This window comes from Trachinotus anak, unplaced genomic scaffold (assembly GCF_046630095.1).
Source record: "Trachinotus anak isolate AG129_WGS33_773 ecotype Australia unplaced genomic scaffold, CSIRO_AGI_Tana_v1 ptg000024l, whole genome shotgun sequence".
Taxonomy (NCBI): domain Eukaryota; kingdom Metazoa; phylum Chordata; class Actinopteri; order Carangiformes; family Carangidae; genus Trachinotus; species Trachinotus anak.
In genome coordinates, this window is record NW_027273875.1 from 861,791 (window position 1) to 885,949 (window position 24,159).

The window sequence follows — 24,159 nt, forward strand, 5'->3', positions numbered from 1 at the left end:
CCAGAAACCCATGCGAGAATCTGTCAGTGGGTGTCGTCAGCCAGGCACCGGTGGCGTGGGTCTCCCTTGTCAATCTGGAAACTGTTTCTGCGGATTTGTAAATAGCGGCTAATTCGGGTCAAAATGACGGTAGGTCAAATGCTCTAATTTTCTGCAGTTTGGAGTGGTTAATGCGGATGTAGAGGCAGCGGTTACGCTATATCATTATATTAAGTTACTTTAGCTATTAGCTAAGTTAGCTATCAAGCTAGTTCTCGAGACAGCTGCATAAGTAGACATGAAAGAAATCTGACTCATCTGGAGATTACAGTTTTATTATTAAAAACATGTTTAACATTATTTTCTATTTTTTTTTCGGGTATTAACAGTTCCTTCAACATGGGGGTTTTTATTATGGAATTTGTTTTGAGTTTACTTGTGGCTATCACTGTACTAGCTTTTTAACTCTCATATTGCTCGTTAATGTACTCCAGGAGCGGAAAGGAACAGCAAAGTTGGACTTTCTGAGGAAGATCGAGCTTGAAATCCAGGAGAAATGGGAGAAGGAGAGGACATTTGAGCAAGATGCTCCCACAACAGTTGGGGAAAGCACAAAGTGAGTAGCTGCCCAGTGTTGCTATAATGAGGGAGCACCCTATGTTGTGTGTGTATGTGCAGGAATAGTCCTGTATGCAGTTGTAAGACCACTGGTGAAGGAAGTATTTCATATAGTTGTACTCAGGGAATGCCAGAGCAGTTTGTACAAGTGTATTTCCTCATACTGACCTCTCCCTGATGCAACTATGTGTAAAACAATTTTTTTTAATGTAATAATGTAGGTATGTTATGCAGTTGTAGACTGTATGTTGATGGTGTTGAAGAAACAAGCTATGCCGTTTAGTTGTGTGAGTAGAGTGAGCCTTTGAGTCTGGTGTTATTTCCTGTATTGAGGCACCTTGCTTGGAAAAAAGATGCCAGACATCAAATCCTTTTGGTCTTAAATACATATTTTGAGCGATCGTTTCTTTTTTCTTCCAGCAAAAACAAGTACTTTGTCACCTTCCCCTACCCTTACATGAACGGCCGATTGCACCTTGGCCATACGTTCAGCTTGTCAAAGTGTGAGGTAAGTTTGCACACAGACATAGATGAACACTGAGAAACGAACTTCATCCATCTACACCAATGACAGATACTTGAGATGCAGATATTCATCTTATGATCACTGGTCTCTGAGTTGCTGCTGTTCAACCTTTTTCTTGCAGTTTGCCGTTGGTTATCAGGCTTTGCGAGGGAAGAAGTGCCTCTTCCCATTTGGGCTGCACTGCACAGGAATGCCAATCAAAGTGAGTCTTGTTTTGTTTTGTTTTGTTTTTTTCAGTCCATGAAGTGTTATTTGTGCAATTTAAATGAGGTACAGAGGTCATTTTAGGTATGATCATTGTTGATGTTGCCTTGTAACAAACATCAACATAGATTCTTTATGAGGACACATGATCTAAGAACACACATGCATCCAACAAACACAATGTGCAGGTTGTCACCAACCACATTATTTTCTTAATGTCTCTGCACAATTAAAGGAAACAAAACGACAAGTGGTATTCATTCATTCTACTTTATCAATGTTTAGTAATTTTCTGTATTCATACATCCATACTGTATCCATCAGGCCTGTGCAGACAAGCTGAAGAGAGAGATGGAGCTGTATGGAAACCCTCCACAGTTTCCAGATGAGGAGGAAGAGGAGAAGGAGAAGCCAAAGACATCTGATGAAATCATCATCAAGGACAAAGCAAAGGGCAAGAAGGTCAGGATCCAACCGAGCAGATTGGTGGCATTTTCCGCATAGGGATGAACAACATTAATTTAGAGTATGGTTTGTTAGTAACAACTAGAGCTTGTTTTTTTTTGTAAAAGAAAATATATACATTAAAAAGTTTAACAACTGGATAAAAATCAAAAATGCAATCTGTAGTTTAAACAATATGTAGTTTTAATTTAAACTATGTAAAAGAAAAAAAAAGCATGGGTAAAAGGTGGATTCTTTTTTTTTTTTTGCTTTGCTAAAATTAGTGTAGATTATGTGTTCCTTGAAAAAATCTGGGTATTTGCTGATAAGCCATATTAACAACTTATCCTGAATCTAAATTAACTGTATGAGATTGAGTAAATATTAGTACTAAACCTACTGGATAGAGATACAGGCCTTTATTTTTTTAACATGTCTGTGATGGGATTTATTCTTTCCCTTGTTACCCACATAATGCTTGGTTCAACATTCACAAGCATTCATTTTTATTTACAATATTACAACTCTGTCTTTTTCCTCTATTAGAGTAAAGCAGCGGCCAAAGCTGGATCCTCCACTTTCCAGTGGGACATTATGAGGTCTTTGGGCCTGAATGACCAGGACATTGCCAGCTTTGCCAATGCTGAACACTGGCTGGATTACTTCCCTCCTCTGGCTGTTAAAGACCTCAAACAGATGGGTGTCAAGGTGACTAAATATAATAATCTAACACAAGCAAACGACCACCTCTTTTTGTTTTGAATCTGCCTGTATCTGACCCTATATATGATCGAATATGCAAGTAAATGTGTGCTTTGATTCACGTTCTTTTTTTAGGAGTGAAATACAGTCAACTATTGGGCCATCATGGAATATCATGGAGGCAAATTAAACATCTGTGTTAAGATGCACACACTAGATAACCCTCATGACATGCACATAGTGATGTTTTGTTTGATACTTAAGATAAAATTGCCCGGATTTATGACCCCACGGATAATTAGATTAAGAAATTAATTTAAAATCAATTCCTAAATCCTGGTGTCGTGTTATCACCTGACAGGTGGACTGGAGGCGTTCATTCATCACCACAGATGTGAACCCCTTCTATGACTCCTTTGTCAGGTGGCAGTTTGTCACACTGAAGGAGAGAAAAAAGATCAAGTTTGGCAAAAGGTGAGATGGTTTTAGAGGTTTCTGAATCTTTTTTTCTTTTTTTTTTACTGGTGCTCTGGCAATGTCCCTCTCAGTCTAATTTATTTTCATTGATTAAAAGCAAACTTGAACTTTTAAATAAAGACCTTTGAAGATAACTGACCTTAAAGTTTGCCTTTTGGTCTACAGCAGTTTAATTTGATTTTGCAGTATTCATGCTCTTTTAGCTGCATAACGTCACTGTCCTTGACACCTCTGCAGGTATACCATCTACTCCCCCAGGGATGGGCAGCCATGCATGGACCATGACAGGCAGACAGGAGAGGTACACTTACCTGACTCAATGAAATAATAAATTAGTTGTGAAAAACAAAACTGTGATATACTTGTAATCCATTGTGTGTCCTATGATAAACATTTAAAAAACTGTTCTCACAATTTTGTCATAGTTTTGAGTCATTCTGTGTAGTAGGCCTATACTTGAAATTATTGTACTTTATTGTACTGCAAATGCACCACACTACCTCAGACCTCACATTCAAAACACTCAGCCATTGAATCAATAGTGATTTTATTTGATTTTCATTTTTGCCTGTTCCTGAGGTTTACTAGGGATGAAGAAAATTCTGCATATTGAATTTTGGAAATGTTTTTTTTTTTTTAACTGATGTGAGCACAAAATCCTACAATATCAGGAAAAACAACAAAATCCTTAAAACCTGTTCTTTCACATTGAATCTGGGCTGATCTGAGAGCTGTTTTTAGTTCTTCTTCTTTCATCTAACATTTTCCCCTCACCTGCAGGGAGTTGGACCTCAGGAGTACACTCTCATCAAGATGAAGATAGTTGAGCCGTACACAGCTAAATTCAAGTCCAAAGTCTTTTACAGCAGGTAACAAATAACAAACACTGAACACTTATTACCAATAACTCTGACTGGGAAGAACACTACTGCACATTAGTGTGATTCTGATATTAATAAACACAAAACCACTAACTCTAGATTTAAGACAGAGGTAAAGTGTTGATGCTGTCGTCCCCACAGTGGCATGAAAGGTAAAAACATCTTCCTGGTGGCTGCCACTCTGAGACCAGAAACCATGTTCGGTCAGACCAACTGCTGGGTGAGGCCCGACATGAAGTATGTTGCCTTTGAGACAACGAGTGGAGACATCTTCATCTGCACCAGTAGGTCTGCCAGGAACATGTCGTTCCAGGGCTTCACCAAGGAGAATGGAGTGGTGCCAGTGATCATGGAAATACTGGGACAGGTACTAACTTTTTGTCTATTTGTTTTCATTCAGTTCAAGCTAATAATATAAGGCCAAAACTATCACTATGTAAAAACAGTAAACCAGTTTGGTAAGTTTGCCATGTGAAGACAGCTGGCAGGTTAAATGTTCATGGCTATGGTATGAACAAGCTGCAGAACTGATTCCTTTAAAGTGGTACAATTGATATTTTTATAATAATGATCTATCAAATTACAATGTAATGGGGAAGGGGGTCACTCCTATTGAAGGACCTACTTGATGTGTAAATAAGTGATCCTTTGCCAACAAGTTCACCACATCAACTTAAAAAGTGATTTATCAGTTCTGTGTTCCCATCTTGTTTCCACTGCCTCTAAATGTCCAAAAAATAAAGCTGTTGCAGGGACCTCTGTTCTACCTGTTCCTCTGAAATAAATAGGTCAGCCAAATTTTCTGAGCAGGATCAGATAGGTTGGCAATACATTACAAGAATCTAACAACTCAGACTCTATCATTTTTTTTCCCCTCTTGTAGGATATCCTTGGCTGTGCCCTGAGTGCTCCCCTCACCTCCTATAAGATTATCTACGCGCTGCCCATGCTCACCATCAAGGAGGACAAAGGTACGAGTCAAGATATGGAGGAAAATAGCAAAGAGATTAATTCATCTAGAGAGGTTGTGTTTATAGATTTGCTTTAAATGGCTTTGTAAAGCAGAATAAAGTCACATTGGTTAAAGTGCTGTAGTTGTTTGTAGTTGTTGTTAGATTCTTTGCCAGTGCTGCTCAGCAGTCAGAATACTCTTGAGTGGAGGTGCGTTGCACTCTTTTCTTAAGTACCAACTTGAACTTTAGCTGCTGAATAGTCCAACAAAAACTCTTGAAATGTATCAATATGTTTATATCTGTGTTTCAAATAAAGATAATTTATTCTAGTTTTAGGCAATACTTTACTCACTGTGCTTCATCCCTTATTCCTCCTTGTCTAATCATATTCTTAGTGGGGTGCGTGGGAAACTGAGGAGTCTCAAAATAGCAGGCCAAGTTAACATAGAATTTATGTGTTGCACTGTGATGTCAAAGGATGGAGGTAATTACTGCTGTTTTGGCCTGAGGGAGAACATTTGTAAGGATATAAATTTATATAATTGTGCACATAGTTCCTCTGTTTTCTTAGAAGTCAGTCCTGCCTATTTTTCTGGTGTGTTGTGCTCCAGGGGTGTAGTTTTCTTGTTTGTATTCATGTGTCCTGTTGATAGCCTTAATTGGAATCTCTGAATGACTAATTTTAAATGTCATAATTTCATTAAGAAACTGCCTGGTGTGTCAGCAATGAGCAAAGGTGAATCTGGGTCAACATTTATCATTTTACAGATCAGGTTTACTTCTTTCCCTCTCAGTTTATTAGTTTGTAGAAATGTGTTGGCAATGTACATTTCATAGCTTTGAATTTGTATTATGTAAATTACAGTATCCCTGAGAAACAAAACTCCCTGATTTGCATGAATACATTTTATGTGTTGGCCTTTGCCTTCTTTACCTTTCCCTCAGGTACTGGGGTAGTTACCAGTGTTCCTTCTGATGCTCCTGATGACATCGCTGCTCTCAGGGACATCAAGAAAAAACAGGTGAAGTTACAAACCTGGAACTAAATAACTACAATGCAGCCATCCACAGAGGTTTTATTGCTCAAATTAAGCCTGCTGCAGAGATTCACAGAAAACAGAACCTTAATGAAATGTCTTATGCAATTTGGAAATGTATTTAATTAGATGATATAACAGATTGTTATTATAAACTAATCTGCTATGCTAATTGCTTAAGTTCAGGTGGACTACATTGCAGGTTTCTGAGGAAAGAAAATGTGACCATTTAAAGACATGTATTATTTAAGTACGTGCTACATTTAAGATTTTATTAATGCTACTGTTAATACTTGCGTTTCCTAAAAGGCTCTGCGGGAGAAGTATGGAATCGAGGACAAGATGGTGTTGCCTTTTGAGCCGGTAAGCTGATCTGCTAAAGTCAGTTTGACTTCAGTCAGGTTCCACTGAACACATCAGTTCTTATAAAGAAGACATAAATGTGAAAAGAAAAATCATTCTGAGTCGGTAAACGCAGTCTTAATTTGTGTGTGTGTGTGTGTGCTTTTGTTATTTGTTTATGCGCATGTCAGGTCCCAATCATAGATATCCCAGGCTACGGGAACCTGTCAGCTCCTCTGGTTTGTGATGAGCTGAAAATCCAGAGCCAGAATGACAAGGAGAAGCTGGCTGAGGCCAAGGAGAAAGTCTACCTGAAAGGATTTTATGAAGGGGTGAGTCGACGTAGGGGTTAATGGGTTACAAAAAAAAAAAAAGAGCAAAATGCCGCCCCTCTCCAAACCCCCCTGTGGATTCAAATCAAGGTTTGAAGCTCATATGATTTATCTCCCAGACACAAACCAAGAGATTCACACATTAAGGCTAGACTAAATTATTCATTAGCTGGCTATTAGCTATGTGTTGCCCTCACAGAGTTAGGTTCTGTCAACTAGTGTGCCTAAGAGCATGCTGAATTTGTATAACAGGAAACCCAAACAGAGACATGTGGCGTAGGATTTTTAATTTTCTGTCACAACATTATGACATTAGTCATGTTAGAATTTACAAAGTCAGCTGCTTTCACTGTCAGTAGACTGTAAATCTGAAAGAGATAAGAACTTAAATGTAGGCAGAATCAACAAGGGGCGATGCAGCAGCACACCAAGAGGAGTGCATTTCATATGTGTATACTGAGTATGTGTCTTCCAACTGAGCAGTTTATGATCATTTGTGAATGCAGAGTAAACTGCAGAGACTTGGCCCACTTCTTGTTGACAGAGCTTCCAGATTTGTGAAAGAAATGCATCAGTGTAAATGATATGTTTCTGTGTGTTCCTGTCTTAGATCATGCTGGTTGATGGCTACAAGGGGCAGAAGGTCCAGGACGTCAAGAAGCCCATCCAGAAGATGATGGTGGAGAAGGTGAGACATTATCTGTAGAGTAAAGTATATTCAAGTAACATTTGAATATATAGAGCATATAGACATATATAGAACAACTTAAAATCCTGACTTGATCCTGAATTGTGTTTGGTGTTTTTTTTCTGTCTCTGCGCCATTGCAGAGCATTTAGATTCAAGTATGATAGAGATGAGCAGTTTGATTTTATTTTTATTTTCATTGTTGTTTCCCCTGTGTCCACCTATCACAGGGTGAGGCCATGATCTACATGGAGCCAGAAAAACAAGTGATGTCGCGCTCAGCTGATGAGTGTGTCGTGGCTCTCTGTGACCAGTGGTAAGTAACACCTCAATTCTCACCATAACCATCTTTAAGTTTTATAATATAAAGTGTGTTCGTTAGTAAAAGGAGCATGCTGGTTGCTAAACTTTTCATGAATTATGGCCGAACAAAAAAAGAGATGATTGAAGATAATGTTGTATTTGGTTTTCAGGTATTTGGATTATGGTGATGCTGAGTGGAAGCAGCAGGCCAATGAAGCCCTCAAGTCTTTGGAAACGTAAGTCAGTTACCCCCTTTGCAATGCCTCTTTTATGCAAATTTAATGACTTTACAGACTGTAATTAATCAAAAAAAGATAAATTACTGCATCCACTTCCTGTGTTACCGTGAAATATGTGTGTATTTTTGTAATTTGGCACACCACAGATTTTGTGAAGAGACCAGGAGAAACTTTGAGGCAACTTTGGCCTGGCTACAGGAGCATGCCTGCTCTCGAACCTATGGACTCGGTGAGCGTTTTCCTCTAGTGTGTCTGTGTGTGTCGGGACCACAGTGAATGTTTATGCGGGTTACCCATACAACTGTAATGTTATTTACAGTTTTGATTATGTTTTCATCTTTGTCTCAATCAAAATATTATTTATTTCATGTATTAGGATTAAATTTACCACCCAGCCACAGATGAACAGGACCTTGAACAGGCATATGACTGATGTTTATATGGTTATTTTAGTGGTCTATAGATGGAGACAGAGGACTGATGATAAAAAAAAAATAGCACCCAGCAACAGTCTGCCTTTCTACTCATACAGGAATAGATGTAGACTGTAGGCCAGCTGGCATACAGTCCAGGCCAGTGCAGTACAGTCTAGGCCTGTTGTAAACTCCTACTGTAGAAATCTCCCCACACATTTTCAGAACATGAAGCACAGGCTGACCACATGAACAGGCTGATATGCTGCTCAGAGATTTTATCATGAAGCACAGGTTATGAAGATTCCTTTCATTTCTGTCTTGCTTGTGGAAGCATAAAATAGTTCATACACTAAAAGGTCCAATGCAAAGAAGAGGAAGAAGAAAGTGTGTGTTCTGATCAACATGACCACAGAGAAAAGTTGTATAAGTTTTAATTTTTTTCATAAAGAAAAATCATTGAGGCATAGAGAGACATTACTCCAGTCACAACGTGTATAGACTGTAAACCTAACACCTTTTGGGTTTTAAAAAAATAATATTAAAAAATAATAACAATATAATGATGTGGACATTGTGTTCTGTAACACCAAAGTAAAGCAAGTTAATTCACATTTAATCTTGCTCAGACCACATAATGTGAAAATGAATTGCTCAAGCAAAAAAAAAAAGAAGTTGCTGGTGTCTGTAAAAACAACAGGTCCACCACTTGTGGTTCAGTTGAGTTTAGTTTATTTGATAATAAAGATTTACATCTCAGCTTGTTTGCCACGGATTACCCACATAGTCCCGGGACTTATTCCATTGTGTTAGTGTTTTTCTTGGCACCAGCTTGTAACCAGCTTGACAAGGCGGCTAATGCAACAAAAGATTGTGTCAATACAGAGGAGACATCAATTGTCTTTCTACATAATTTTGTGTCTCTTTCGCTTTATCTGTTATGATTATGTGCATGTCTTTCTCTCACTGGATTTTCTGATTATGTGCGTGTCTGTATCTGTGCACGTCGCCTGGTTACCATAGGAACGCGGCTACCTTGGGATGAACAGTGGCTGATTGAGTCTCTATCAGACTCCACCATCTACATGGCTTACTACACTGTAGCCCACCTTCTCCAGGGAGGTGTGCTCAATGGACAAGGAGCCTCACCACTGGGCATAAAGTATGGACAAACATACGCACACACACACACACACACACACACACACACACAAGCACACACACGTCTACACACCAGAATACACAATGATTAAACCCTAAGTAATTTGCTCTCTATCTTTTATTATACTTTCTCTTGTCGTTCTCTTTCTGCCTTCAAACATGATTCACCTGAGGGAGAAAAGACTCAGATTTAATAACTAAATTAAATCATTTCAAATGACAGGTGCTGCCTTTCAGACATTGTTGGGGTTTTTTTTTTTAAGTCAATTTGTTGCACGGTATTCATCCATGAAATAAAACAATAAATAGGTCAATATACCATGCGTTGAATGACAAATGCAGCATTTCAGAAACAGTCGGGGGTTTTTTTTTTTCTTTTTTTAAACTCAGTTAAGCATCCTCAAATCTCATCCTCAGCATCCAGATCCAGATTGGCAAAGAGAAATCAAACACTGTCGAACACTGCATGACACAAAAGCAGTCACAGACAAGCTTTTAATTGTGTCTTCTCGCCTCATTTCAGCCCAGTACATCCCTCATTTTAACCTTGAGCCTTGTTTTTTCCATTCTTTCATTTTTTCTGTATCTCCCACAGGCCAGAGCAGATGACCAGGGAGGTGTGGGACTTTATCTTCTTTAAGACATCTCCTTTCCCCAAGACAAACATCCCTAAAGAGCATCTACAGAAGCTGAGGAGGGAGTTTGAGTACTGGTACCCTGTCGATGTCCGTGTGTCTGGCAAAGACCTGGTTCCCAACCACCTGTCATACTACTTGTACAACCATGTTGCTATGTGGCCCAAAGACAAGTGAGTTCGCCCACTTGACTGACATGTACAAAGGACTGGAGTCAATAAACGAGGGGCTAGATTTGTATCATGAAATATAATTAGCAACGACAACAGTAGGAGATTTAAGATCTAAGGAAAGCATCTGTTTGTGAGGAATGTAAGTATAAATGAATGTTTTTCTAGTATGATTGTGATTTTATTTATTTTAATAATGTCCTGCTTTACAGATTTTTATTTTTTTTTAATTTATCATCCACTTGTTCAGACTGTTCTTTAACAGTCCATCGGACTTGTAGGAAATAACATATTTTTGGCAAATGCACTTCAATTTCTTACTATGATTTAACACAAGAAGATTGATACCACTTTACTGCTTAGAGCAGCCTCTTAGCTTAGCAGAGAGAATGTAAACTGGGGAAAAACAGTCCAACAAAGTTAAAATTCACCCACCACCACATCCCAAAGCTCACAACTGTACATTGTATTTAGACTCACCCTTGACATTTGTTCAGTCTTACACTGGCTTGGTTTTGGCACCCTTGTGTGTTTTTAATTGCATAATTGCATTGCAATAACTCAGTATAAATACTCAGACATCACTTAGCACCTTTCAAAACCTAGGTTACAAAGTGCACCCTGTTCAGTGGAAACATATTAGATTTAACATTGATTTTAAAAAAGTGAGCAGCAAACTTGATGATGACGATGGTGATGGTGAATATGACACTAATGAGAACATTCTGTCTCGTCTACAGTGGGAAGTGGCCACAAGCAGTGCGAGCCAATGGACATCTGCTCCTTAACTCTGAAAAGGTGCGAAATATGAATATGAATATACAGTATTTTTTGTTATTAGAACAAAATATGTAAAAATATATATTTGTTTCTAAGGCTATAATTCAAGAGGAAATGGTCTTTGTCTGGCTTGTTTGACTGACATATCTGAAACATTAAAAAGTGTTGTTATATTTTGCAGCAAAGCTATTTGTTTAAAAACTGCTCTTCTCATGTCCTAGTAATCAACTCGTGTTTGATGCTGTTGAAAATTGAATTACGGTTTGTGCTGCTGATTTGCACTTGTTTTGCTTTGTTGTAGATTAAAACACAGACAGTTTGTGACTCAATGGTTTTACTCCTCTATGCTTTGTAATGCACTTGTGTAGGTGGGCATACTTGAAAGACTCTGGCTGCTAACATCTGTTTTTCCATTCACCAGATGTCCAAATCAACTGGAAACTTCCTCACTCTCACCCAAGCCATTGAGAAGTTCTCAGCAGATGGTACATTCATTTTTCTTGATTTATCTCACCCCCAAGTCGTCTGTCTCATCTTTTCCTCTCTCTCTCCCCATCTCGCATGATTTTCTGTTTTTTTTTTTTTTAATATCTCTGTAATGTTTTGTTGAAACATAGAGAAAAACACATCAGGTGTACATTTAGAACTGATTACAGTGTGTTTTCATAGTGCATGGGCCATTACACTTGATTATACTATAAACATCTTTTATCCCTGGGTGAAGATAATTAGAAAGTGCCCTGTCTTTATAAGATAGCTGAAGTGTTGATATTGCGTGCCATGAGCCATTGTACTTGTCAGATCTCTAATGCTGCACTGTAAGCAATGAGCTTTAGTATAATACTTTATTATGTGTGCTTTAATCAAAGTGTAACCAGTAAGGCAGTGTATATCCAATATGCTCTCTCAACCAGAAGCAACTAATTAATGTGCAACAGCTTTATTGCAATAGAAAAGTTCTAATCAGTCATGAATTGTCATGTAATGTATGATGGTCAATTGGCTGGTGTCTTAACAGGAACATGTTCCAGAGGAAAGAGGAAAAGTATCAACTCTAAAAATCTAATATTCATAGGAACATGAGAGGAAGACAAGATTTTCACTGAGGAGTTCAGAAACCAAGAATGTGACTTGATGTACAGAGGCAGAATTGGTTTCTGAAAATGTAATGTAAAACTAAAGCCTTATATTAGTGGTGGGGTCATGTTTGGCATAATTAGTATAGTAACTCATTTGGAGAAAGTTGTTTATCTACATATGTTTTCTGTTATGTTTTCTATTTTCCAGCTATAATTATTTGCTCTTTTTTCATCTGTGCCTGGATGGTGCACAGATTAACCCTGATATCCATTGCTCTTGCTTTGTTTTTCATGTTCTGAAAGAGCTGAATAATGGATAGATGTGTCTGTTGTTTCTGTGGAACCTGCCCTACCATGGGAGAAAAGAACTTCATAGCCTGACAGCAGATATACTTTTTAAGTTGACTTTCTGTCTAAGAGCTTGGAGGGATGTCTGCTGGGTATTTGAAGTTTTCTCAGACTGTGGAGATTTCTGCTAAGTCTGTGAACTTCACCTGTTTGTTAAAATATTTTGCAGAAGAGAAAAGAAGGGCTATGTTCAGTGCTTGTATGTATATCATAGGATCAAGGGACCCATATAGTTGGATATTTAAATCCCAAATGCAATGCTCCAAAACATGAACTACAAATCAACTTCGAACATGTTATACTGCAGCTATTCTGTTGTTCCTGCTGTTTTAATACACCCCTTCGTTTCCTCTCTCAGGTATGCGTCTGGCTCTTGCTGATGCTGGTGATACAGTGGAAGATGCAAACTTTGTAGAAACAATGGCTGATGCTGGCATCCTGCGCCTCTACACCTGGGTGGAGTGGGTGAAGGAGATGATTGCCAACCAGAACAACCTGAGGACAGGACCTGCTGACACCTTCAACGATCGAGTCTTTGCCAGGTAGATGCAGGAATTCATTAAGAATTGGTGTGTAGACTGACATGTACCAAGACTGAGTAGCTCACATAAATTATTAAGGTGCAGTATTCTCACTAAGAAAGGCTATATGCAGGGGATTTTAAATCATTGGAGATGGGCTATATAGAGGTAAATTTGATTCTTGATAACTTGAACAATAAACAGGTTATTTGTTGATTGAAAGAAAAAATAGTTAGTAGCAGTAGTATGGATAATGGCTAAGTAGTAGTAACAGAAAAATGGGTTTGAAATAACCATATTTTTATATATATATATATATATATAGTTTTCAAATCCATATATAAATTAATTTATAATATAATTTTCTTATCAATATTTCAGTTTATTAAGTGTCAGACAATAAGGAAAAAGACTCATTGTAAAACCAAGAGCTCAAAGTGTCATCTTCCAATGTCTTTTAGTGTCTAAATTATGATTTAAACCAAAAGGATTTATTTTTTAAAGGTGACCTATTATATTAATTTCCAGCTCCATATTTTTATTGAGCCTGCCACAGGGCAGCACCATGTGCTTGTGAGCGCCACCTCATCCTCTTACTGGTGAAGAGGTTCTGAAAGCATAATTGATTTAATATTGCAGCTTCTCAAATCCATCTGTACATGTTGGAGCCTGAATCTGATCCAGAATATGAGAGTGGACGGCAAGAACATCCACAATTCAAAAAAACTGGCAACATGGCAATGGGCTAAAACTAACCAAACTTTTCTCGGCTTCCATTCTATCTAGCTTTGCTTGAGGGCGTGCCAAACCAGCCAGTAGGAGGGCATAATGTGAATGTGTTACACAGTCACAGAGATAAGTTGCAGAGAAAAAGCCAAACAAGGTGTTTCAGGCACTTCAGGAGCGGTGTTTTCTGTGGGAGAGAATAACTCCCTTTGCCTTGGACTTAGTGCTGAAATAGAATTTTACTCTTATAAATCAATAAATTAGAGAACAGTGTATTATTAAAATTGTTGTTGATTATCATTTACTTGATAGTTGTACAAGTTATTTCAGCTGTTGTCTATGCTGAGCAAAAATATTTAGCACTGGTCAGATTGGTTTATGCAGCCAGGGCCAGAGGCGTATTGTTTTTGGGTTGGCCGTCCGTCTGCACATCCGTCCATCCCATTCTTGTGGACACGATATTTCAGTAGCACCTTGAAGGAATTTAAAATTTTCAAATTTGGCAGAAATTTCCACTTGGACTCAAGGACAAACTGATTCGATTTTGGTGGTCAAAGGTCAAGGCCACTGTGACCTCACAAAACATGATTTTGGCCTTGTGAATGCAATATCTGGAGATCTCCTCAAGGGAATCCCATCAAATTTGGCAGAAATGTCCACTTGGACTCAAGGACAAACTGATGAGACTTTAGTGGTAAAAGATCAAAGGTCAAGGTCACGGTTCCCTCACAAAACATGGTTTTGGCCTCGTGAATGTAATATCGCCTTGAGGGTTTTTTTTTAATTTGGTACAAACATTCACTTGGACTCAAGGATGAACCTTTTAGCCATTATTCTAGACTTTTATGACAAAATTTCACACAAATGGTTAATATTTTATCTGACTCTGAATAAACAGGGATGTAATCTGAAACCAATCTGAGTTGCAGAGGTTTACAACCGCGAGGAGGATATTTTAGTTTTTAAGTAAACATAAGATACACTGTAGTCAGTTGGCACTCACAAGGCAAGAAATGACACCAGGCAACTACAAATAAGCTGGTCCTCCAGAGTTTAGATTCCCTTGAAGATCCTGACCTTTTTGAGTCTGTGCTGTACAATGCTGAAACATGAGTGGTAAGCTGCCGACTGATTGAAAGGGTTTTGTGTCCTCTCTAGTGAGATGAATGCAGGCATCTTGAAGACAGAGCAGCACTACGACAGGATGATGTACAAGGAGGCTCTAAAGAGTGGCTTCTTCGAGTTCCAGGTAAATGAAAGATAGAAAAATGCTCTCTAGTGTTCTCTTAATCGTCCTTATATCTCAAAGAAAAGCATTTTTTCATGTTATGAGATGATATTATGGATATGTCAGTGACGGATTAAACAATAGTTAGACCATAACATAACTCAAGGTTCAAATCTTGAGTTATGTTCATCCAGAGGATGTGGTGAATTTACTGGATTGAATATAAGATGTGGGATAGTGCAGGAAAAGCATAATAACCAGTGATTATGATGATGACCTTTAAGCCTTAAAAATGTTTTTATCTGTGTATGCAGGCAGCCAAAGATAAGTACCGTGAGCTGGCTATCGAGGGAATGCACAGAGACCTTGTCTTCCAGTTCATAGAGAGACAAACACTGCTGCTGGCCCCCATCTGCCCACACCTTTGTGAATACACCTGGGGTCTGCTGGGCAAGGTAAGAAACACACAGATTTGGCATCATAATGTTGATTTCATGTTCTGACGGTGGGCTCAAATCTGACTTTCATCCGCTTCTCACTTTTGTCTTTTGAGTTAATCTCCCTTGTATACTTTGAGTTAAAATAGAAATACACTCAAAAGAGACATTTTAACTCCCTGTGTTCATTTACATTTCATGATTACACTTGGGATCAACAAGGTAACAAACATACAGGCTTCATGTAGCCCTGCAGTGCTGCTGATCCCACTGCTGTTTATCTGTGTGAAATGGCTACTAACACACACATATTCCCTCTGCACATGTCCACCAGGAGCCTGTCTCCACACTATGGGCTTCTTTCTTTCATTACTATGAAAGGAATGCACACACTCCCCACAGCACAGACAGCTGAGAATATTTTTAACACTCAAATTTATGAATATGAAAGAGTTCTGCTACACTGTAGATGGGTTTTTCAGTTGTCGCTTAGCAACAACAAAAGCCCCACAACCAGTCTTTTCTCCAATCATGTGTTCAACACCGCTAGCTAAAGAGCTAAGAGGCACTCAGTGGGCACAGAGGTACACACAGCAGTGAGTGATTTGTACACATGCCCAGTTAATGTGCTGTGTGCCTGGTTTTGTCATGAAGATGCTGAGACCACTGGCTGTGCAGTTTAATAGGATTCAAAACCTCCAATAGGCCTCAAACCAGGGTTCCCACAGGTCCTTGAAATCCTTTTCAAATTTGTGCATTTGAGGGATTAAAAAATCAAGGCCTTGCACGTTTTTGAATATACATAAATTGACATCGGTAATTGAATGTACCTTTTTTTCTATATAGCCTGCTAGTTCTCATTATAGAAAGTCTTAGTGTTGTAACAGTAATTAACCTTGATCTGCATCTCAAACTATGTCGTGTTGGGCCCTTGAATTTGAGGGAATTGGGCCTGGAAAGTCCTTGAAAAGTCATTGAATTCGATGTTTTAAGAAGGTGTTGGAATCCTGTCAAACATCTGAAATGTTTTTCCTCTCCACACAGTAAATTTCTTTAAACCAAAAGGCACAAACAACAGTCTCTCCCCTATCATACCCCACCTCCATTCAATCCTTTCTCTTCTCCCTGGTAGACCGGTTCTCTGATGAAAGCATCATGGCCTGTGGTGGGTCCAGTTGACGAGATTCTGATCCGGTCCTCTCAGTACCTGATGGAGACCGCACACGACCTCCGACTGCGATTCAAAGCTTACATGCTTCCCCCCAAAAACAAGGTAAAATATTTCTCTGTTATTTCACATGCTTCACTGCCACCCTACTTTACTGCTGTAATGGCTTTTTCAAGCAACTATGAAAATGAATATTGATTGCATTGTTTTTAATAGTTTTTATGAAATCCAACACAAGTCTGGGAGTGATCATTAAGTGTGGTAATCGAATCTGAGGCGGCAACGTATTAGAGTCTTTTCTCCCTCAGGTATTTTTTAACACTTTCATGGTTGATTCATGGGGAGCACAATGAGGCAGAAAATAATCCAAAAAAAACAGGAGCACAATTAGAAGCTTGAAAATATCAGTAAACAGCAGCCACAAGCAGAGCTGGGGTTCAACAGTATTTTGTCATATCTGAATCCAGTATCCAGCATAAAATCTTCTTATATAAAATATAAAAAGGGTAGCAGTCCCGCCTCCTAGTCCAGCATGCAGCAGTCGTGGATTACTGATGTTGTCACCTTCTGTCTTTGCCAAGGCATCCTGTATCCTTTTAAATACATTGTACAACTCAAGTCTATGTTGTGTTTACACCAGGAAGGCTAGTGATTCAGCTATTCAATAAGTATTGACAAGATTTGAGATAGCCGATATCTCATGCTGTTATCGATTTGCTGCAAATGTTTTGCTGCCGTTGAGGCAAGATGGAGAGATGTTGGGAAAAGAGGAGAACAGGAAAGATGGATGAGGCTGTCTTTTTTTATCATGATAGCAATAGCATTTTCATACATGCATGGTAAGGAGGCCGATACATTTTGTTGGAAAAAAAGTTTCTAATTCAAGCCTCCCCCTAGCTGGAGCGTCAGGCATCTCATGACCATTATTATACAAGACACAATGTGCAAAAGACTATATATTTAAAACAAATTATTTGTAAATAAATGTTGTTTTTGTTATGCAACTTATAGACTTCCGACGTTCTTCACCAACTAAATGCATTCTCAGTTCAAGTAATAAGGCCAAAATTGGAGTCAGCGGCATTGATACAGTAAAGACTGTATAACTGGCTGCTGAAAAGGCTAAATGTTTTTTCTTTGCATAATACACCTATTCAAGACCTTTCTCTAATTTTCATTATGTTTAATTTATAGTGGTAATATACTGTCATATCAAGACTCATTAATGGAAACACGAACAGGCACGCATACCGTACAGGACCAGAGTAGACTTGACAGCTGTCACGTAAAATAAGTTCACAAATGCCCATCTTCATTGTAGAAGATCACACGCACATGAAAAACAGCTTATCCAAACACACAGTTTGCTTCCCTATTGAGGCCGCCCACGCACACAATATATACTTTCACTGTTCTGAGTAAAAGCCAAACCATCAAAGTCTCGTTTACCTGACTATAGGGATAAATGAGATGAATGTGAAATGCTCCTTTTTACACCGTTTTCCTCCAACAGAAAGGTGACTCAAAGCCCCCAGCCAAGCCCTCCCACTGCACCATCTACGTAGCCAAGAGCTACCCTCCATGGCAGCACAGTGCCTTATCCCTGCTTGGCAAGCACTACAAGGTGAGAAACAAACACACAACCCCACATTCATGCACAGCATATGGACGTTTTTACATATGTTATATACTAAAATACAGAGGTCCATAGCTTAGTGATGTGCTATTCACAAATATTGTATTTTATTGTGTCTTAAATGATCCTGTAAGTTATGATGTTTTTCCAACAGTACATCTCTCTCTGTGTTTTTCTGTTTATCTGCATGTCTTTCCTGTTTCTTCCTTGGTGTCTGTCCAGAACAACAACGGGGTCCTTCCAGACAACAAAGTGATAGCAAGCGAGTTGGGAGCCCTGCCTGAACTCAAGAAATACATGAAGAGAGTCATGCCTTTTGTGGCCATGATCAAGGTACGTTTGGAGGAGTTGGGGGGTGACAGTATGGTCGTGTTTATGTGTCCTGCCGACCTCTAACTGGGGCATAATAATAATGAATGCATGTTTGTCGTTTTATGTGTCTTTTTTCCATCATAGCTTTTTGGTGTTTTTGTGTTGTTTGCCTTCTAAGAAGCTGTTTACTCATTATGTCCGTAAGGTGGCTTATCTTTTGTGTTTGCATGCAGCTTTGCTTTTGATTGGTCGAAAGTCTCCCCTGGTAATTCTGTTGAAATGTTGGAGTCTGTATTTTCAAATCCTGTCTCTTTTTTTTTTTTTTAATCCCTCTTTGTGTCAAACAATGGCAAAACTGTAGCCAATATGATAGAACAGCTTGAACAACAGTATTACAGTGAAATGCCAAAGAAATTGCAGGAATACTTGGTCTGCAGAGTTTATTGATTGAAAGAGTACAAAACACCCGTTTGATAGGCTATCTCAGTCTATTCATATGTTTGTTTGCAACATTCATAAAAATTTAAAAATAGGTGGGTTTTTTCTTCTTTTTTTCGGCAACAACTTGGCAGTGGGTCTATGTGTCTTTGTTAATTCTTATTCCAGCCTTTCACAATTTAGCTGCCTTACATTGCAGATTATATTAACTTCACATTGCAAACTGCACCACTGCTAGTTAAGGTGTTCGTTCAATCTAATAGCAGCGTTCAGTAAATACATCCTGGCAGGACATGATGGTTAAAACGACAGGAAAAACCATGAAAGTCTCACTACAGTTAAGTGTAAGTATAAATACACTTAAGGTCTAGTCGCTAATAAGTGATCAGAGAGACGATGCTTATTAAAATTTTAGATGTCTCATCTCCCAGGTGCCCGGGGCTTTGTTCAGGTGTTGCTGTTTTCACTGCAGTGATCAAACAGAATGAAACTAATAAATAGTCATGATGAGCTTTGTGTTTGTCCATGACGTGTCTCTCAAGCTGGTCTTTCAGCTTTCAAGTTGTTTTCTATCCTTGTTTGATGGTTTATTTTGGCATCTTTTGTTCAGACATCTTTTTTCCTAATAATCTCATGGTGGCAACATCAGCATAACAATGAACATTCTGCATTATGCTGAATTATAAACCAAGACCTGTTTCTGTAGTAGGTGGATGAAATATCAGGTTTTCTCATATTCTACGAATTGCTAATGTGTTAGAAAACTTAGCTGATTAAAACAGAATAGGCTAACCTCTTCAGATTATTTATTAATTATATGTCCATCATTCAAATCTGTGTCTCAGTGATTCTGACTATTTGGGTTCTGCTTTGTGTTTTGCAGGAGAACCTGGAGAAGAACGGGCCCAGGGTGTTGGATCTGGAGCTGGAGTTTGATGAGCGGGCAGTTCTGATGGAGAACTTGGTCTACTTAACCAATTCTCTGGAGGTGCATTTTGTGATCCATTAGTCCTCAAATTAGACATGGCATTTAAGGCAGACTCCATTGAGAGGGGAAAAAAAACCAACCAAAACCACACCTGAAAGGTCTACATTTTTGTGAGCCTAGAGCTGAAGAAGGGTAGCAGTGTAATAATAAATTTGTTGAGGCTCAACAACAACACAAGCAGCAAAACACAACATCTCAGCTCTTCCCAAATATGAGCAATTAACCAAATCCTCTTGATTAGGTTCCATTTGTCTGCATGTGTCAAGCTGTAACATGCAGTTACAGCATTTTGGTTTCCTCAGAAATACCTCAGCCTAGTTTCACTACTTTTGCAAAAGTCAGTTGAGACAATCCTGAGCTCAGCTGTCAGTCAGAAAAGCCTTTAATACTTTTAGTCTGCACAGAAGCTTAGCCAAGTCAAAAACTAAAACCTTGAGATATGTTTGTCAAACCAGCACAGAAAAGAAAAGCTGTACATAATTCATGTCAAAGTGATACCCTGAAACCAATTCCCATGTGTCTGATCGATCAAAGCTAAAGATGAATTCCTGCACAAAAGGCATAATGACACAGAAACGTGCTGTATCATGTAGGACCAAAAAAGGTATTACCTACCTCACAAACCAACACTGAGAACGGGCTTCAATCGAAGTGCGGCTCCACTGAATCTGTCCTTTGAGAGACAGCATGGCTGATAATATGAATAGTCAGCAGAGAAGTGGTTTATGTGGTTTGAGAATTCTCTATGGACATTTTGATACTTTTCCTCCCTGTAAAAACTGGTCTCTGTTGAATTCAAACCAGTTTAATCCGCCGTTGGCATCAGCAGTGGCAGAGTAGTTTTCTGGTTATTCTGTGCACTCTTGCACTGAAATACCATCCCTGACTGGGAATATGTGACTGATTAGTACAAAGCCAGATGTCAAGTCACTGATCACTGCAGGAGCTTGGTTAACAACACCAGCGTTTGCCAGTGTACATACCTAACACACCTGTGTACACACACTATCTGGTAGAGCGGACTGATCAGCCGATTATCGTGTTTTGTTTTTGTGTTTTCCATTACATTGTTTCTCCTCTGCAGTTGGAGCAGATAGATGTGTTGTTTGCATCTGAGGCTGACGACAAAGTGAAGGAGGACTGTTGCCCAGGGAAACCGTTCTGTGTTTTCAGATCAGAGGTAAATGCTTTTGGCTGTGTGCTGGCTGCTCTCAAAGCAGACTTTGTGTGTGTGTGAGTGTGTGAGTGTGTGTTAGAGGACAGCTTCTTTTTCAGTCACCCATTTGTCAGCTTTTAAGATCTCATTTTGCTCTTTGTTTGTATATTTGCTCTGCATGTGTGCGCGCTTGTCTCTGTAGGTGTTTGTTCGACTGTGTGCATCCCTTCAGCAGCAGTGTTTGTGTCCCTGATCAAAAAAGTGGTTGTTGCACACACAAATCAGCATTTAATTGTGTGTTTGTGCATTTGTTTCTTCCCTTTGTCTACCCAGCCTGGAGTGTGTGTGTCTCTGGTCAACCCTCAGCCATGCAACGGCATGTTTGCTACAAAGGTTGACATCAGGCAGGGGGACAGCAGAGACAGCATCGTCCGTAGACTAGCCAAGGTCAACAGACTCATCAAAGGTTTGTAAGATGAATGAATATATAGAAGAAATTCATTAACTATGTTTAGGAACCAAAACTGGGATTGTTAATATCCAAAAATAAATGCTATAATCAAAGATGATGAAAATGTTTACTTGCTTTAGGTGAAAATGTGTCGGAACAGTTGGATCAAGGTTCATAAGGGTTAAGCTTTTTAATAGAAAGTACAACACACGCGCTGGTGGCTCAGCTGACGAAGACGCATTATGTAATCGTTGTTCAACAGCTGAATCTGTCCATGTCATCCCTCCGGTCCTTTTACATTTTTCCCATCTGCCTTCATTTTGCACAGGGTCTGGGTAAGGCACTGTGACCAGAAAAACACCTACTGCTAGCTTTTTGAATCACGTTAATGGTTGTGCTTTTCTGTGATGTTGATATAGCAAGTGCCCACATGGAGTAAAGGTGGCATTTTTCCTTTATTACTGATTAGTCAGCTCACAAAAAGTGGTTGACGTCACATTAGAGCTGGGAAGAACCAAGCTGTGTGCTTCATGTGAGGTTAATGTACACCCATTCTATACGGGCAGAAAAAAGAGAAGGCAAATCTCTTACCAGTGTGCCGCCAGAATAACCATCACCACCACCCTTCATGAGCAACTTCAGAAAACATTCCACTAATTACATTACCATCAGGCTTTCTGCCTTCTCAGAGGATTTCCTTCCATTGCTCCCCATTATCTTTTTAGTTTAGTATTTAACAAGCTGGCAGATTTTTAAAAAGCAGAATGTAGTTTATGTAGTTTATGTAAGAGCTGTTCAATATATGACCCAGTTTGCTTCGTAGTCTGTATCCCTGTCACCCCTCTCCTTTCTCCTATAACTCCTCCTCCCCTCTGTGCTCTGATTTCTCAGTCTCCTTCATCACTTTACCTCCTTCACTTCATCCTCTCCTTCTGTCCTCTATTTTCTGTGCCATTCCTTGTTCCTGCCTGATTCCTCTGGTGTGTCTCGCCTCTGCCTCTGTCTGTCTCACCTCACCTCACCTCACCTCACCTCTGATCTCTCTGACTCTGCATCCTTCTCTTCCACTAGACCTGTCCAGAGTGAAGCTGATGAGGTATGAGGACCCCATGCTGGGACCTCGCCGGGTGCCCATCCTGGGACAGGAGGAACAGGGAAAACTGCCCATCTCTAACAAATCTGTGTTCAACATCAATCTGCAGGAGAAGAGAGTCACTGTGGCTGACAACGGTCTCACTGTGGACATAGGGGACACTCTGGTTTATCTGGTTCATTAGAGTAACACTCACTCTCACACACACACGCAGGCACACGGGGACACATTCAGCAGTAAATCATTTGTGACAGGTTCAAATGAATCATGAAATATTATAATGAAATGGGCATTTTGAGTCGAAGCCATAGACCACTGACTCAAAACTGCACGTTTTATAATTTCAGTTTCTGTACTTGCACCATTTGCTGCAGCTTCTGGTGTTCGATTTGAAAGATCTTCTCCCACTCACTGTCACTGAGTTTTCATTCTTCATCTTGTCACTGCTGAATATGACCTCAGGGAATTTCTGTATGTAATGGGACCTGAACAGTTTGCCTTTAGCTTCCTTTTTTCAAACATCTCATACAGTTGTAGTACATTCAGTTCTGGGTTTGGTCTGGACAAAATAGAGGTGGTTCACGGTTTTTGTAACCCTATCCCACTGATAAAATTTGAAGACTATTGGGTTCTTGGTACCTAAATTAGGTTCTTTAATGGTGTGAAGAAACGTTCTTTTCATGTTTTGAGATGGGAGTATAACACCAGGGTTTGTATTCTGTTCTTTCTCTTCATTTTCTGTCAGGTTAAAATTGTAAGTTTTCCCCATGGGTCATTATTCCTGTTTAGCATCACGCACAATAAATAAGTAACTATTTGTATAATGCAGCTTTTGAATAATGTGTTTTTATGAAAGGGAACGAACAAACATCTACCACCATGTCCTATTTCGTCGCTGACCAACCAGTTATTTTATGTTATTACATAAAATGAGACTGCTCCTGCACCCGCCTGAATGCCTGTTGTTTTCATATAGATGGTAATGTGTCTGCTGTGGTGTTTTATACATCGAAGGTGAGGTATATCGTTCCTTCGTGTTTCATCAGCCTGTCAGACAGCTTTCCTATTTTCTAGCCATGGATGGCACGTGTCTGACTTGTGCTATTCCAGAGAAATAATAAAAACCTATGAAATATTCAGCCTCTGTGTTTTTTCTCTTTCTGCTCTGTGCTTTTCTTCTAAGGAAAAAAACTCAGACAAGTGTTCACCACAAGTATGAGACTCATCTCAAGAGTGTGTTGATGCTTTGGGGAAGTTGTTGGATCTTTTCCTCTATAGCATAGACGGCGCGGACTCTGTATGAGCACGCTTCTGATGAGGTCGATGTGTAGCTGCAAACTGTGGCTGTGAGGGGTTTGAGTTTGTAAGAATTCAGCACCTACAGGCAATATGTATTGATGACATGGAGCGGAGTATGAAAAGGAGATGGAATAGGCAATAAACTTCAACTGACTGAATGAATAAAACATAAGTATATCGTTACCATTGGGTTCAAGATACTGAGAAAGTTTAAAGTTTAACCTATTGGGGAATATGCTTATTCACTTTCTTGATGAGTGTTAGATGAAAAGATTGTTACCACGTGTGCATGCTAAATACAGTGATAGCACCAACAGCTAGCTAGCACAGCTTAGCACAAAGACTGGAAATTAAAGCTTGATAAACCAACCTCTCAGCGCCTAAGTCAGTAATTAA

General features: G+C 39.2%; 1 protein-coding gene across 1 annotated transcript; it reads left to right on the forward strand.

The window, feature by feature from the left end:
- The first annotated feature begins 9 nt into the window (after positions 1-9).
- Positions 10-23,603, forward strand: LOC139607507 (leucine--tRNA ligase, cytoplasmic-like). The gene is made up of 32 exons (XM_071460420.1): positions 10-129; positions 474-595; positions 1,018-1,105; positions 1,245-1,325; positions 1,652-1,789; positions 2,318-2,479; positions 2,835-2,947; positions 3,188-3,251; positions 3,731-3,819; positions 3,973-4,198; positions 4,715-4,802; positions 5,730-5,806; positions 6,131-6,184; positions 6,355-6,495; positions 7,106-7,183; positions 7,413-7,498; positions 7,656-7,721; positions 7,871-7,953; positions 9,161-9,299; positions 9,894-10,106; positions 10,844-10,901; positions 11,305-11,368; positions 12,669-12,852; positions 14,716-14,806; positions 15,100-15,240; positions 16,355-16,495; positions 17,904-18,014; positions 18,249-18,359; positions 19,660-19,764; positions 20,849-20,944; positions 21,254-21,386; positions 22,443-23,603. Exons 1-32 carry the CDS (start codon positions 124-126, stop codon positions 22,646-22,648), a joined length of 3,555 nt encoding a protein of 1,184 aa, XP_071316521.1. The 5' UTR covers positions 10-123; the 3' UTR covers positions 22,649-23,603.
- The last annotated feature ends 556 nt before the right edge of the window (positions 23,604-24,159 follow it).

Coding starts and splice junctions, on each gene's coding strand:
- LOC139607507 (XM_071460420.1), top strand. Junction 11,369..12,668: donor TGAGAAGTTCTCAGCAGATG/GTACATTCATTT, acceptor TTCCTCTCTCAG/GTATGCGTCTGGCTCTTGCT. Junction 18,360..19,659: donor CTTTTGTGGCCATGATCAAG/GTACGTTTGGAG, acceptor TGTGTTTTGCAG/GAGAACCTGGAGAAGAACGG.